This window comes from Taudactylus pleione, unplaced genomic scaffold (genome assembly GCF_031769625.1).
Source record: "Taudactylus pleione unplaced genomic scaffold, aTauple2 ptg001060l, whole genome shotgun sequence".
NCBI lineage: Eukaryota > Metazoa > Chordata > Amphibia > Anura > Myobatrachidae > Taudactylus > Taudactylus pleione.
The window spans coordinates 2,654,147-2,670,000 of NW_028285461.1; the positions used below are offsets into that span (position 1 = coordinate 2,654,147).

The 15,854-nt window shown below is 44.9% G+C and overlaps 1 protein-coding gene across 4 annotated transcripts in view; it reads right to left on the reverse strand.

The window, feature by feature from the left end:
* The window catches only part of DGKZ (diacylglycerol kinase zeta), a 141,638-nt gene that overhangs the window by 12,368 nt on the left and 113,416 nt on the right, over positions 1 to 15,854 (reverse strand). For 3 of the 4 annotated variants that reach the window (XM_088461494.1, XM_088461491.1, XM_088461493.1), the window contains 7 exons: positions 15,548 to 15,747; positions 15,278 to 15,378; positions 9,853 to 9,932; positions 4,099 to 4,143; positions 2,400 to 2,469; positions 2,038 to 2,078; positions 126 to 400 (listed from right to left, as the gene is read on the reverse strand). In XM_088461494.1, the coding sequence (XP_088317620.1) occupies positions 126 to 400; positions 2,038 to 2,078; positions 2,400 to 2,469; positions 4,099 to 4,143; positions 9,853 to 9,932; positions 15,278 to 15,378; positions 15,548 to 15,747 (812 nt within the window). The remainder of the gene's footprint in view (positions 1 to 125; positions 401 to 2,037; positions 2,079 to 2,399; positions 2,470 to 4,098; positions 4,144 to 9,852; positions 9,933 to 15,277; positions 15,379 to 15,547; positions 15,748 to 15,854) is intronic. The other variant, XM_088461492.1, reaches the window with a different exon arrangement.

The following is a 15,854-nucleotide window of genomic DNA, read 5'->3' on the forward strand; positions in this document are numbered from 1 at the left end:
GAACAATGAGATCCGGCTGTAAACCAACCGTATCTATGTGCCATCAAGTAATTAAAGTCTGTGGCTAGACCGCTCAATGATCTGGTCCTTTGGTGGTCATGCCAAGTGGTAAGGGCACAACGTACCTGTGCCCAGACTTTAGATCTGGTTTGGTCACAGAGCTGTCGCTACAGGTCCTGCCCCGGGGTGGTGGCCCCTTCTGAGGCTCGGGTAAAGCAGGGGAGCTCGGTGGAGAGGAGGGTGGTAGGAGTGGGAACTGGAAATGCTGGCTGGTGGGGCTTGCAGACAAGTCTCTGAATGGCATTGCCGGGGAAGTGCCCACAGACTGAGTAATGATAAGCTCTGGATCCAGGACGTAGAGCTCATCCTGACAGATCTCCAGCACAAAGTTCAGGTGCTCCTAGGAGAAAAACAGGAAAGTTTACACGCAAAATACATTGCAGCAAAACTTTTCAAACACAACCATAGATAAAAATATATAATAACTGTACAGTTTATCTAATTAGAGAAAAAAAATTAAAACCTAAAACAGTTCTGATGTATATTAGTATTGTTATAATGCGCCTGTTTCTTTATTTTGTTTGCTTTGCGATCACCAGGAGGCATATCTGTACTCATGCTGTACTAAATGCAATAAAAAGAATGCCAGGAAAATGAAATTATACTTAATATTAAAAATATCCATTGGTCAGTTAGGGGGATAATTAACGTGTATAAAACTCAGACTTCGCTTATGCGCGGTTGAGGTCGGCCATTCTTTAGCTACCCTAATAGCCAGAGTAATGCCGCACCATCAATTCACTGGCGACCGCGCACTGACTGAGGAACGAGCCGGATTAACAAATGTTCCCGAGAACGCAGCTGGGAGCCAGTGACATTACTGAGATCATACATTATTTCTTCTCCAAAATTCTCAGCTCGCAAACTAGACGCTGTCAATGTGTTCACGCGAACGATGACTATTAAAGGCCAGTGATACCTAATATACGAGTTAGTCCAATGCAGAGAAGAACTACTGAGTTAGACATGTGGGCAGGCTATTTGACATGAATAAAAGTAAGGACTCCATAAAATGTTCTCAAATATAAACTAGACAATCCACAAAAAGCAGGGCTATGGGTGCGACAGCCATAATATAGCTTCAAGTCCGAGTACTGTTACTAGTATTTGAGGTTTAAGTATTCCTTAGTATAAGCAAAGTACAGCTGTAGTATAGTCCTCACACAGCTAAAATCACACTATCGCCCCCTGGTGTTGGTTTGCTTCATTACAATCTTCTATACTGATCGAGTTTCTACAATGATACATCAGGTACAATTCAGATAAGTGCCAACTATAGGTACATAGTATATTAAACTATGGGGGAGATTTACCACATCTTGGAGAGAAATGAAGTGGAAAGAGATAAAGTACTAACCAATCAGCTTCTGTCATTTTACAGGCTGTATATGAACAATGACAGTTAGGAGCTAACTGATTGGTACTTTATGTCTTTCCAAGATTTGATAACTCTCCCTCGCCTTCCACTGACCTTTATAAACTATTGTAAATTATATTTCCCTAACAGCACTTGAAGAGGTCATCACTGACAAACACCTTTGTATTCTAAAGCATAAAATGCACATTGAAAACAAGTCTGCAACTGCCTACTATTTATATAATCGCAAAACACTTGGATAACATCGAAGATCATAAATAAGATTTCTCTGTATAGACGTCTGAGATAATCTACTGCAAGAGGCTTGTTGCTTCATTTATTATATAAATGACCAATAGTGGGCATATTAAGCAACATAAAAATCCCTCCATTATGAAAAATGGTTAAAAAAAACAAACAAAAAAACAAAAAGCAAAACAAAAGCAAAAACAAACAAACAAAAAAACAAAAAAACAAAAAAAAGCAAACAAACAAAAACAACAACAAACAAACAAACCCCCCCCCCCCCAAAAACAAACAAAAAAAACCAGTAAACCAAATAGCGGTGGTACCGTGAGTATACATTACTCACTAACCATGAGTGTACACTCCCGACTCACCTGCGCTCTGTCAATCCTATAGAAGCGATCAGCGGTGGTGGCTAAAGAGGAGAATGAGCGGTCAGTAAAGGACTACATTAATATACCACAGGTGCCGATGATAAAATAAGGTTCTGTAAGAAGCAGTCTCGTGCAGCGTGCAACGCGTTTCACCCCTCGCTGACACCCAATGGAGGCCGAATTAATACTCACAGGGAACCATAGACATCACTGAGGCACGGACACTTTGACCCGCTGCACTTTGCATTTCAGGCCTCAGTGACGTCATGGGTTTCTAGTGTTGCCTTTACTAGAATATTGGTGCGGCTGACAAAATGGCTGCTACTACCGCGTGCAGGAGCCAGCTATGCTTTAATACTCACAATCCAGGAAGCACCATTTTGGCGAGAGTTTCTGTGAGGAGACCGTTTGCGGCCTGTTTGTGCCGTCCTCCTGAATCAATAAACAAATGTTATTAGCCAATTATGTGATGTCTTCCGATATACGTCTCTGCACATAGAAAGCAAGAGGAGGCGAATACACTCACTAAGTAATGTCCCAAAACACACTAAAGGTGCCCACACACATACCGACTTGCTCCCAATCAGCCGATGTACACGATTTCCCCTGAACTCTCCCCAGGCAGTAGTGGTCACGATTTGGAGTTAAAAATGTCCAATCTGACTAAAGATCTATGGTGCATACAGTGCATTGTGTCCCAGATTGGGTAATCTGCCCTACAGCACGGCAGATCTGAAGATGCGAGGTACGACGAGCGGGGACGCGCATCGGCATCGTGATCAAGAGTAGAAACTCACGATTTGGCCATTTTTTACATGATCTGTCGTTACGATTCATCGAAATCGGCCAAATTGGATGAAAAGTCGGTATGTGTGTGGGCACCTTTAGTTATACTCACATTCTGGGATGTGTTGCTGCATATTATATCGTCTCTCAACCTAACCTGCAATATTGTTGGCAATACCTACACTGAATGCTCGGCACCATGGCCACATATGGACTCCAAAGTAGCACTACCGAGTAATTTGAGGAAATGACCTCCACGAATGGCAAAATCTAGGAAACGGGATAACTACACTTACAGCACACGACCAAGTCTGGAATACATGAGCACTGGTCACTCCAGAGATCGCGTACAGCGGCGTATTGGGACTACTGAACATCGGTGGATTTACCCAATGATTAATTATAGAAAGCATGTAATTATAGGGCTGTGACTATTTCCCCATCCCATTTCTACATTTATTGGCTATGGTTTAAAAAAGAAAAAGAAAAAAAGAGAGTAAACAAACAGTCAAAGGAAAAAAACTCCTCTCTCTATTTTATTATATAGTCTATTTATATACTGTACTCATCCCGATTGTAATATACACACACACAAAATGGGGGAATTCACAGTATTTTAGCACCGATTGCTGTATGATTGAGAAGGATTGCCAAATGACACATAAGCAAGCAATATACAATTATGTTCTAAAGTCTGACATTAAATGAACTACATACCAATATAATATTTATACGAAGTTATTTCAAATATTTGTCATCTACTGTTGTCTACACCAATAAAAGTGAAACCAACCAGTGCCGCCAACCAACCAGGGCACTTCTATGTAACGTGCTGGACCCTGCCACAGAAGAGGAGTGTGGGAGCAGGAAGCTGGGCGCCTGGTGCATCCTAAGGCAGCACCCCTCTACTCTCCACCCAACGGGGCACCCCTCCAGACGCCCCACAAGTCAGACAGGACAGAAACAGTGCCGCCCCTTGGCCTGGCACAATGAGCTGTGGAACCGGTCACACCACATGCGGTACTGCCCTGCTTCGTCTGTATGACCTAATTTTACGGTGCTCGCAATCGTTGTTTCACATACTGTAAACCTTCTCAACATTAGTAGTCATTGTAATGCCAAAACACAGCACTAGGGGGCATATAAGAATGCATGCAAACACCAAGTATTGTCTTCACTATGGGAGGGGGTGCAGACTTGTTACAAGACAACGCAGATACACAACACACACAGAAATGACACATGGCACACTGGACAGCTTGTTGCTGCACACACCTTCAGGTCAAGACGTTGCAAGATTGTGGGGTATTCTGGAAAATCCTGGGGAGAAAGAGTCACATTATCTTAACCCCCAAAGCTGACATCCCCCTGTACGCAATTCACCAGGAACTACTGACATTACAAAGGACAGATGACGATGGGGAATTGGTGAAAGGAGTCACTGGCGGATGAGGCCACGAATCTACTAAGACACAGCTACCCAAATTCCACCGTTACAGTCCAGGCTTTAAGGATAGCCATGCTTGAACACAGATGACTTACAATAATTAGCACCTCAGTCAATTTGATTTAACTATCTGGGCGCCAGCATGGATAGCCTTAAAACCTGTAATGGCGGAGTTTGAGAACCTCTGCACTAAGATGTAAATTATACAGCTATATAATATTCCACTAAGGTTTGCCTGGTCTCCAGCATGCATGCGTAGTGGGAGCCGGGGAGCGTCCCTGCCCTTCCGACACCTCCCACTGCTGCAAGCGATGGGACAGACCTGGATGGAGGACCACTCTGCAATGGGGGAGGGGTAATTATATACAACAGGGATGGAGCAGGAAGGAGGTGGGACAGACCGCGGGAGGGACAGGGTGGAGCAGCTGGTACACCGAGATGACCCAACATATGAAATTATAATATACTAATAAATTACAAACATCATAAGTATTCTGAAATAATTATTTTTTTTCCCCTTTTACAAATTGTTTTTCTTATTTATCCAATTAGGTTTTAAGCTTTTAAATATTAAGGCACTGTTCTGTTATTAAGGTCAAAAAAGTAAAATATCACAGTGAATAAGAATCACAGCTCCAATGATAAAACCGTAGACTGAGAAAATGCCCATCGCCTATATTCTTAATAAATATAATGAATTACGTTGAAGCAATTGTAATCCCCATGACACAGCAACGGTACAGAAAGTCTGCTCACATTATCCTACTAGTATTCACTAGTATAACGAAGGTCAGAAAACAAATCACTTCTCTATTCCGCATAGGCCTGTGTGTCTCTAGCACTAACATCACTATCATATGAGCAGCTATCTGGCCTGTGTGTCTCTCTAGCACTAACATCACTACCATATTAGCAGCTATCCGGCCTGTGTGTCTCTAGCACTAACATCACTGCCATATTAGCAGCTATCCGGCCTGTGTCTCTAGCACTAACATCACTATCATATTAGAAGCTATTCCGGCCTGTGTGTCTCTAGCACTAACATCACTACCCAATTAGCAGCTATCCAACCTGTGTGTCTCCAGCACTAACATCACTACCATATGAGCAGCTATCCGGCCTGTGTGTCTCTAGCACTAACATCACTACCATATGAGCAGCTATCCGGCCTGTGTGTCTCTCTAGCACTAACATCACTACCATATTAGAAGCTATTCCAACCTGTGTGTCTCCAGCACTAACATCACTATCATATGAGCAGCTATCTGGCCTGTGTGTCTCTCTAGCACTAACATCACTACCATATTAGCAGCTATCCAACCTGTGTGTCTCTAGCACTAACATCACTATCATATGAGCAGCTATCCGGCCTGTGTGTCTCTCTAGCACTAACATCACTACCATATTAGCAGCTATCCAACCTGTGTGTCTCTAGCACTAACATCACTATCATATGAGCAGCTATCCGGCCTGTGTGTCTCTAGCACTAACATCACTATCATATGAGCAGCTATCCGGTCTGTGTGTCTCTAGCACTAACATCACTACCATATTAGCAGCTATCCGGCCTGTGTGTCTCTAGCACTAACATCACTGCCATATTAGCAGCTATCCGGCCTGTGTCTCTAGCACTAACATCACTATCATATTAGAAGCTATTCCGGCCTGTGTGTCTCTAGCACTAACATCACTACCTAATTAGCAGCTATCCAACCTGTGTGTCTCCAGCACTAACATCACTACCATATGAGCAGCTATCCGGCCTGTGTGTCTCTAGCACTAACATCACTACCATATGAGCAGCTATCCGGCCTGTGTGTCTCTCTAGCACTAACATCACTACCATATTAGAAGCTATTCCGGCCTGTGTGTCTCTAGCACTAACATCACTACCATATGAGCAGCTATCCGGCCTGTGGGCCTGATTCAGAGCCGGACGCTCTGACCAGAGCGCTCGCTCTGAATCAGGGCCCTCCTCCATTAAAATGGAGCGTCCTCCTGGACGCTCGTATAGCTGAGGGTCACCACCCACAGCATATACGAGCGTCCAAAAAGATGGTCTCGATGGTCTTGACCATCGCGACCATCGGACTTGCGACGGAGACCCTGCGGTAGGGTCTCCCTGCCACAAGCCCTGGAGTGATTTTGGCTCTATCAGAGCCAAAATCACTCCCACTGACATCACTAGTGATGTCAGTGGGGCCGGCTTCAGACGGTAGGCGTTCCCATGGGAACGCCTCCGTCTGGCAGGCACGCCCCGGCACGCCCACCAACGGGGGCGTGCTGTCAATCAACATCGACAGCACGCCCCCTTTGGTGCGAGAACCGGAGCGACAGCTTGGCTGTCGCAGTCCGGGCCTCGCGCATGCGCACGACGGAGCTCCCTCCGTCGTGCGCATGCGCAGTGGGGAACATCGACCCACTTGCAAGCGTACTGCCGCTTGCAAGTGGGTCTGAATGACCCCGTGTCTCTAGCACTAACATCACTACCATATTAGCAGCTATCCGGCCTGTGTGTCTCTCTAGCACTAACATCACTGCCATATTAGCAGCTATCCAACCTGTGTGTCTCTAGCACTAACATCACTACCATATGAGCAGCTATCTGGCCTGTGTGTCTCTAGCACTAACATCACTGCCATATTAGCAGCTATCCAGCCTGTGTGTCTCTAGCACTAACATCATTGCCATATTAGCAGCTATCCAACCTGTGTGTCTCTAGCACTAACATCACTACCATATGAGCAGCTATCCGGCCTGTGTGTCTCTCTAGCACTAACATCACTGTCATATGAGCAGCTATCTGGCCTGTGTGTCTCTAGCACGAACATCACTACCATATTAGCAGCTATCCGGCCTGTGTGTCTCTAGCACTAACATCACTACCATATTAGCAGCTATCTGGCCTGTGTGTCTCTAGCACTAACATCACTGCCATATTAGCAGCTATCCGGCCTGTGTGTCTCTAGCACTAACATCACTACCATATTAGAAGCTATTCCGGCCTGTGTGTCTCTAGCACTAACATCACTACCATATTAGCAGCTATCCGGCCTGAAAACTCTTCTGCTCTTTAGGAAAAGCAAAAAAATAAAAAAATGTTTGCAGAGAAAAGTGATGATTTTCTATAGGGCAAAGTGTTGCTCCATCTGTGTTTCCGGCAATGAGAGGGAGAAGGTGTCACTGCAGCCGGTTCCCTGTCGAGCGCTCGGGATTGTGCGCCAAGTTAAATAAATCTAAATCCATTTGAGATGACCTCAGCGCTCAGAAGGGAGAAGGGGGGTTCGAATCGATGGGAGAAATTAAGTGGCGGTTTTGGGATTCTGCCACGTAAAACAGCTCAGTCTGGAATAATCCGCAATACAAACTATTTCCATGATGTCAGCGTGTCCCCGCAGTGCTCCTGAGTGACATGTCTCCGTAACTGGGCACAGTGTGTGCGAGGCGCATGGCATCTCCTGCAGTCACTGATGCTGCACACACAGAAACAGGTCTCCTCATGTGCACAGTAGTGGATTAGGGTATACATCACCCATCCCAATAGCCAAAGGGCTACTGCAGTCACAGATACACATTACACCGCACGCACATTTCATACTCTAAACATACTATAGATTTCACTGTAGATCTATATGGAATTTTATTTGAACTGTTGAAATAAAACACCCTTTACACTTCAGTTCTGGTACCCGTAGCTGGTAACTGCGACAGTTAGTTTAAAGCTGGGCACACACTTAATGACGTGTGTACCCAGAGTTCCGACAGGCGACCCCCCCCCCCCCCCCCCACACCCCTGACAACAGGCCGACATATTGGGCGGCCGGCACACATTAGACGATCTGGTGACCGTCCGCCCCATATGCCGGCCCCTGCCGCATCCCGCTGCATGTAGGGCCGACCTGACGATGCGACTGATGATCCCTGACATAATGTGTACGCACTTGACGATTTGAACGATTTGTCATTCCGATCCATCGGAACCTGGCAAATCGTTCAAAATATCGCTAAGTGTGTACCCAGCTTAAGACTGATTGCACTGATGCAGTATCCATATGCATTGGACCATATGTGTTTAGGGAGTGGTGTAACTTTATAAGAAGATGATACGAGTAGTACAATGAGCATACGCGGCCATTTTTTTCCATACGGCAGCGACAGGCTTCTCACGTCTGCATGGTGATGCGAGAATCTGCCAGTGTATGCCAAAGAGCCGTGCTATCGCATGGTCGCCTACTTACCGCTAGGAATCCCAGAAATGCAGAGGGTGGTCCATCGACGGATGGATCAATCCGTAGGCACGCGCGATCTTTGTGCCAGTACGTCTGATCTGGCACGTGCGTAGTTACTTTGGGGCAGTATGCTGAAATGCGCAAGATCCGACCGCATTTCAGCTTGCGTCAGAATCAGGCCCGAAGTCAAAACTTTTTTTCCATGTCCCCAAAGTTCACAGAAGTGAATACATTTTATTCTACACACTGGTGTGTGTCTATGAATGTGCCTGCATGGAGTGGTTGTTACAGGTTCAGGCTCCGCAGCTAGCAGGTGGCATAAGGGAGTATACGCTGCCTCCACTATACACCAGGGCAACAGAAAACCCTTCACAGCCACACAAAGCACAGAGAGAATGAGCATCCAAATGGGTCAGGGGCTCCAGCGTCACGGCAAATTAAACGCCTGAAAGCAATGGCGGAGTGACTGGGAAGCACTGGGTACTAACTGGGTGGTCACAGCTCTAGCGTAACCCGGTGGAACGGAATATATGCTCGTAGAAGTACCTGTTGCGAGTTACGAAAGCAGCCTGTGGAATAGTAACACTTATTATGACTCTGGACTGGACAGGTTGAGTTCATACACAGCAGAGAATAAATCCACCTATAAGTCTGCAGTCTAACAGTGGGGAAACAGCAAGTGTATGTCTGCAGTGAGCACAGGGCTGATTAGTATGTGTGTGTACAGCATGTCCTTACCTCCTGCAGCTTCTGTGTGTGTGTGTACAGCATGTCCTTACCTCCTGCAGCTGCTGTGTGTGTGTGTACAGCATGTCCTTACCTCCTGCAGCTGCTGTGTGTGTGTGTACAGCATGTCCTTACCTCCTGCAGCTGCTGTGTGTGTGTGTACAGCATGTCCTTACCTCCTGCAGCTGCTGTGTGTGTGTGTACAGCATGTCCTTACCTCCTGCAGCTGCTGTATGTGTGTGTACAGCATGTCCTTACCTCCTGCAGCTGCTGTGTGTGTGTGTACAGCATGTCCTTACCTCCTGCAGCTGCTGTGTGTGTGTGTACAGCATGTCCTTACCTCCTGCAGCTGCTGTGTGTGTGTGTACAGCATGTCCTTACCTCCTGCAGCTGCTGTGTGTGTGTGTACAGCATGTCCTTACCTCCTGCAGCTGCTGTGTGTGTGTGTACAGCATGTCCTTACCTCCTGCAGCTGCTGTGTGTGTGTGTACAGCATGTCCTTACCTCCTGCAGCTGCTGTGTGTGTGTGTACAGCATGTCCTTACCTCCTGCAGCTGCTGTGTGTGTGTGTACAGCATGTCCTTACCTCCTGCAGCTGCTGTATGTGTGTGTACAGCATGTCCTTACCTCCTGCAGCTGCTGTATGTGTAAACGACATGTCTCCAGATCGCTGTCTCCGGGCACCACAATAATTCCCAGTGGGAGAGCTGCAAATCGCCATAAAGGAAATAGAAAAGGGGAGAGAATTAAAAGGAGACTCAGGGAGGGAGGGGGAAGGTAGAAAGGGCAGGGGGATAGAGAGAATGGGGGCGAGGACACATAAAAGGGAGAGGGGCGGACAAAAAAAAGGAGCAGAAAGAGAACAGAAACAAGAAACTTGACAAATGCCTTAAGTGTTGTATATTGAAGATGAAATCCGTTTCCCTATTCACACGGACAAGGATAAATCAAACGAGGATTGGATGTAGCAAAAACCAAACTCAATACACGTGAAAGACAGAGGACCCTGTAGACTAAACAACGTGTGAAGTCTGCACGGATGTGATAAGAGGGATCCTGGGGATATCACAGGAACACTGGACCATAACAAAAGGTTAATGTTACAGAATTCCAAGAAGTCTTCAAAAAGACTTCTCTTGACAGAACACGGTGCGTTACTTCTTATAATGCAGATCGTAATGACATCACTACCCATAATGTAAGATATAGCGCACCACCATGTACTGTAATAATCCACAATTCATCCATCTATTTGGGGACATTGCTATATCTTGGGGCGGGTCGATTAGACTCAACATACTCTGTAGATCAAAGATGGTGGAGGTGTCTTGCCCTACCCAACATCAAGTTACACTACTTAGCAGCCCAGCTCATCGACCTGATAAAAGTGTTGCTGACACAGACATAAGTCTAAGTCCTGGGTGGGCAACTAGGTACTAGTAATCTCCGATGGAGTTACTCCTCATGGGTCAGTAGACCAAAAGAGGTAATTCCGCTTATTAGGAAGGCATCCAAATTCTGGTCGGCCAGCCCAGAATCTTCTAGGTGGCTTGGGTGTTAACCCTGAAACGCCTCTGTGGTTTAATAACAGACTTCCCCAACAGGGCAAACTGCTGGGGAATAGAATTTGGTGCAGGATAGGCTTTGTTCAGTGGGCCAGCTATACCCTGGTATTCTCTACGGGGGCGATTCAAAAGTTTTTTTTAGCCGTGATAATTAATGAGCGCCCAGTTTTGCTATTCAATTGTTTTGGGCGCTCATTAATTATCGCCCTCTATGAGACGAGATTTAGCCGTGTAAAACGGCTAAACCCGTCTAAAATTCTGGTTAGGGCGCGCTAACTGCAGTTAGCGCGCCCTAACAAGGGGGTTTCTTCACACATTTCTGCTCGCACCCTTCTGAGTACGTGCAGAAATGCCGGCGCCGGCGGCTATCGCACCCTGACAAAGCAACAATTGAGTTGCTCTGTCGGGCGTCTTAAAAAAAAAAAAGCCGCCAGCAAAACATTTGAATCGATCCCCTAAGCGTCTATCGAACAGTCACGAGTGGTTTGCGCTTCCCCATACTTCCTTTTACGGATATTTTATAAAATTCTGGTTAGGGCGCCCTAACCAGGGGGTTTCGCACACATTTCTGCTCGCACCCTTCTGAGTGCGTGCAGAAATGCCGGCGCCGGCGGGTATCGCGCCCTGACAAAGCAACAATTGAGTTGCTCTGTCGGGCGTCTTAAAAAAAAAAAAAAGCCGCCAGCAAAACATTTGAATCGACCCCCTAAGTGTATATCGAACAGTCACGGGTGGTTTGCGCTTCCCCATACTTCCATTTACAGGTATTTACAACTGAAACCTGCTGTGTCAGTCCACTTGTATCGATGGCTCCCCAATACTTCTTGACTCCCTGCCTAAAGATGTCCTTCAGAGAGTGGGCTTTCCTAATGTTATGTCTGCTTTGTATGCAATGTGAGTCTCTCATTTGTCATTGGAGAGTCTTGCTGCTCAAAACTCAAAGGGCCATATTTAATTAGCTGCGATAAGCCGCAGTTGTTCAAACGTTTCGGCAACAATGAGTATCGCGCTATACTATTAGCCGCAGCTTTTCGCACATGCGAATTCTCCATAGTCAAAAGCTCCGAAAAGTTTTCACCATCTCAGAGTAGGTGAAAAGTTGTGCAAAACCCCTATGTTTTGGCTAAAAATGTCAGGACTTGGTGCAGAGCCCCTTGGACACCCCCCTTAATTTTAATTAGCTTAATTTAGCTAATAATGACATGTAAGTTTTAGGGAGAAAATGTAATAAGTGTTGGAAGATGGGTTTAAAAGTGGTGGGGTAGGTATTTTGGGGGGCTTCATGTATGGATGGGACAGGTGTTTTTGGGGTTGCAGATACAAGTGACAGGTGTATTTTTAACTTTTTTTTTGACAAAAAACAACATACTTACACTCATTTTAATTTACACCCAATTTAACTACAGCATTTATTTTTCTCAACAATTATTGATTTCTATCAATTTTCCACCGTTAGAGAAAAATGCATATAACAGCCATGGGACAATTTAAGAACCCTAATTCCTTTGGTTATGGTCACTAATACACTTCTACACTATTACCCTATCTTAGTTTGACCATTTTCATCTGCACTTTTTGCATAGAACATTGAAACGTTTTCGGGCGAATGCCTGTTCGAGTCTTTTGCAAAAGGACTGCGCGAAAACCAGTTGACGCGATAGACACGTACAGTGACACATTCGGGCAAACAGTGCGCAAAGTTTTCGCGTGCAAAGGTTTTCGCGTCTAACTGGATATTGCCCTAAGTGTGACGAGGACGTAGGACCTACAAGCAATGAAGCCCGGAGCTTCATGATGAGTGGCACTAAGGAAGCTACAGTACGTCTTACCCACAATAACAGCAAATTAATCTGTATATTGTCAACATACAGATGTGTCCTCCTACATCTATCCTCAATACGTCACGCAGCGTGACATGCCTGGCATGGGTGAGCTGCCAGATCACGTGTGACTCTGCTAGTATCGGGCATCTTATTTTGGTGAAAATGTATCTTAGTCGCAATGTGATGCAACTAGGACGCACCAGCGGACTGGCGCCGATTAATTTGTAATATGCAAAACTTGTATACAGTATCTGTGTGCGACGCAACCAGGAAAAGCTGCGGCCTCTCCATTGTAGCACTTCATAAGCGGATTGAGAGGCGCACACGGATATACAAGTGTTGAATATCAAAATTGATCAGCTCTGTCTCCTAGTGCGTCCTGCATCGTAAGACGCATTTTCAGCAAAAAAGACGCCCGGTGCTGGCTCTCTCTCACCGGACCTGGTGCGCAGAGAGGGGCTGTTTGGCGCGACTAAAGGATTAAAAAAAAAAAAAAAAAAAAGAGTATATTATAGGTCACAGGGCCGAAACGCAACATTGCCAGGAAACACAGGAAAATTTGAAGGTGGTGCGCAGCGATGCCGTCTGTCCTCTGTGCCCCCCCCCCCCCCCCTGCACAGTGATGCGCCTCTCCGAAGCCCGTGCCCGCACAATGGTGGAAATTCCACCCCTGACAGGTTGCCAAGGAGTAAAGTGACCGTAGGAAGACACAAAGTGTTAGGCCGGGTACTTTTATGGATCTCCGAGAGGACTTCTAATACGTATGGCCTAGGTGATTTCTTTTAATACGCAAGTTTTCCTAACGAACACTGCAATGACTTCGGAACTCACCATTTATACAGACGGTATTTACAGGAGTTTATACACTTGCTATTATAACAATATAATTTATAATAGATCATTATGGGCCTAAAGAGAAGTTGAATGCAAATGGTCCGTATAGGCTCCTGCATTGCATGCATGGAAATAAATGTATATAGTCGCCCATATGCAGATTTATACACAACTTTGCATGACGCCAGCTCCCTATGCGTAGACTTGGATTGATACACGAGGTCGTGGTCAGGACACAGTTGCACTAGCCTATACTTGGAGAATATGATTCACCTGGAACCATAATCCAACTCTGTAGACTAGACTTTGCCTGTGTGAGAACCTCCTTTACAGCCCAGTTACACCTCTCCAGATAAGCGAATGAAATACGTACAGACACTGCGTCGCCCTTACTTACGTAGGCTTGGTTCCTGCGCGCGAGCAGTGTAAAGACAGGAAATATACGCTCCGCCAACAGACATATGTTCAACTCTGCACCCAGCCCTACGGGTTTCCCTTGGCTCTAATGCTGCCTATAGCTATATATTATATACAATATTATATTACATGACAGGCCAGAGTTGTACATGACCAAAGAACAGCTCATCGATTCACGCAACACACAGCAAAGGGGCAAGGTCTTCCCTATAATACCCATCCTAAAGCTGGGTGCATACGGTACGATGTGTACCCAGTGATGCGATCAAAAGATCCAACAGCCGACATATCGGGCGGTCCCCGCACGCAGAGCGATCCAGTTCCCGAGCTGCCGCCTCCTTTCCCCGCATAGACCAGCATGGGAACGTTCCTCAATTCTCCAGATCTCTTGTGCATGCAGAAAGATATGGAGGAGCGACGGACGACCCCACGATATCATGCCCACACAGGGAACTATATAGCTGCAAAATCATTCCAATCCATTGGATCGGCTGCTATATCATGTGTGGGGGCCTTAACATTACGGCAATGGGGTGACAATTTTCCAGCCATTTAATTTTTAAGGAGACTATTCATTGCTTATAATAAAAGAGAGTAACTTATTAATGTATGAAACAAAAGATCACAAAGAACAAAATGAAAATCACTAGTGACTATAAAAATATTATATAGAAATAGGATATGGATAGACAGAATGATAGATAGATATGAGATAAATATGTGATAGATAAATATGAGATAGATAAATATGAGATAGATAAATAGATATGAGATAGATAGATAAAAATGAGATAGAGAGATAGATAAATAGATAGATATGAGATAGAGATATATGAGATAGAGATAAATATGAGATAGATAGAGATAGATATGAGATAGATAAATAAGAGATAGCTACATAGACAAATATGAGATAAATAAATATGAGATCGATAAATATGAGATAGATAGATATGAGAAAGATAGATATGAGAAAGATAGATATGAGAAAGATAGATATGAGAAAGATATGAGATAGATAAATATGAGATAGATAAATATGAGATAGATAAATATGAGATAGATAAATATGAGATAGATAAATATGAGATTGATAGATAAATATGAGATAGATAAATATGAGATAGCTAAATATGAGATAGATAAATATGACAGGTAGATTGATATGAGATAGATAGAAATGAGATAGATAGAAATGAGATAGATAGATATGAGATAGATTGATATGAGATAGATTGATATGAGATAGATTGATATGAGATAGATTGATATGAGATAGATTGATATGAGATAGATTGATATGAGATAGATAGAAATGAGATAGATAGAAATGAGATAGCTAAATAGATAAATATGAGATAGATAAATATGAGAGATAGATAGATATGAGAGAGATAGATAGATAGAACTCACAGGCTTCCTTCAGCTTCTCCTTGTCATAGTGCAAAGCCTCATAGTCGTGCATTGAAATGCGATTAACACGTAATCGCAATCTGTCCGGGACCGGCTGCTGACTGAGAACAAAACACACTTGTTAGCACCCTGTACAATGAATCATCATCTTTAACCATCAGATTCATATGGGTTATGTGCATTTCAGAGCAGGAGGCAGGTGGAATGATATTCTATGTTCTTCGGCTCAATGGTCTCTTAATCATTGGTAGGAGAAGACGTGGCACTTACTCGTTGAGCAGGGAGACAGACGTACGCCTCTTGGTTTTCTGTATAAGGTTGGCCTGGTTGCGCAGACTAATCCTCACCACAGAGGGTCCCAATTTGCACGGCTCCCCATCAACTTGCATGGGAATGGACTTGTACGTCCGTAACAGGACTTCCCGGCATTGGTGCAGGCGCTCGCCGTGACCCCCGACCTGTAAGGCAGCCTGTCCATAGATGTCCAGGCGGAAAAACAAATGAGAGAACAGCAGAGCCCGAGGGCGTAACTATAGAAGAGTGTAATGATACCAGCACATGTCTCAAACTATGGAAA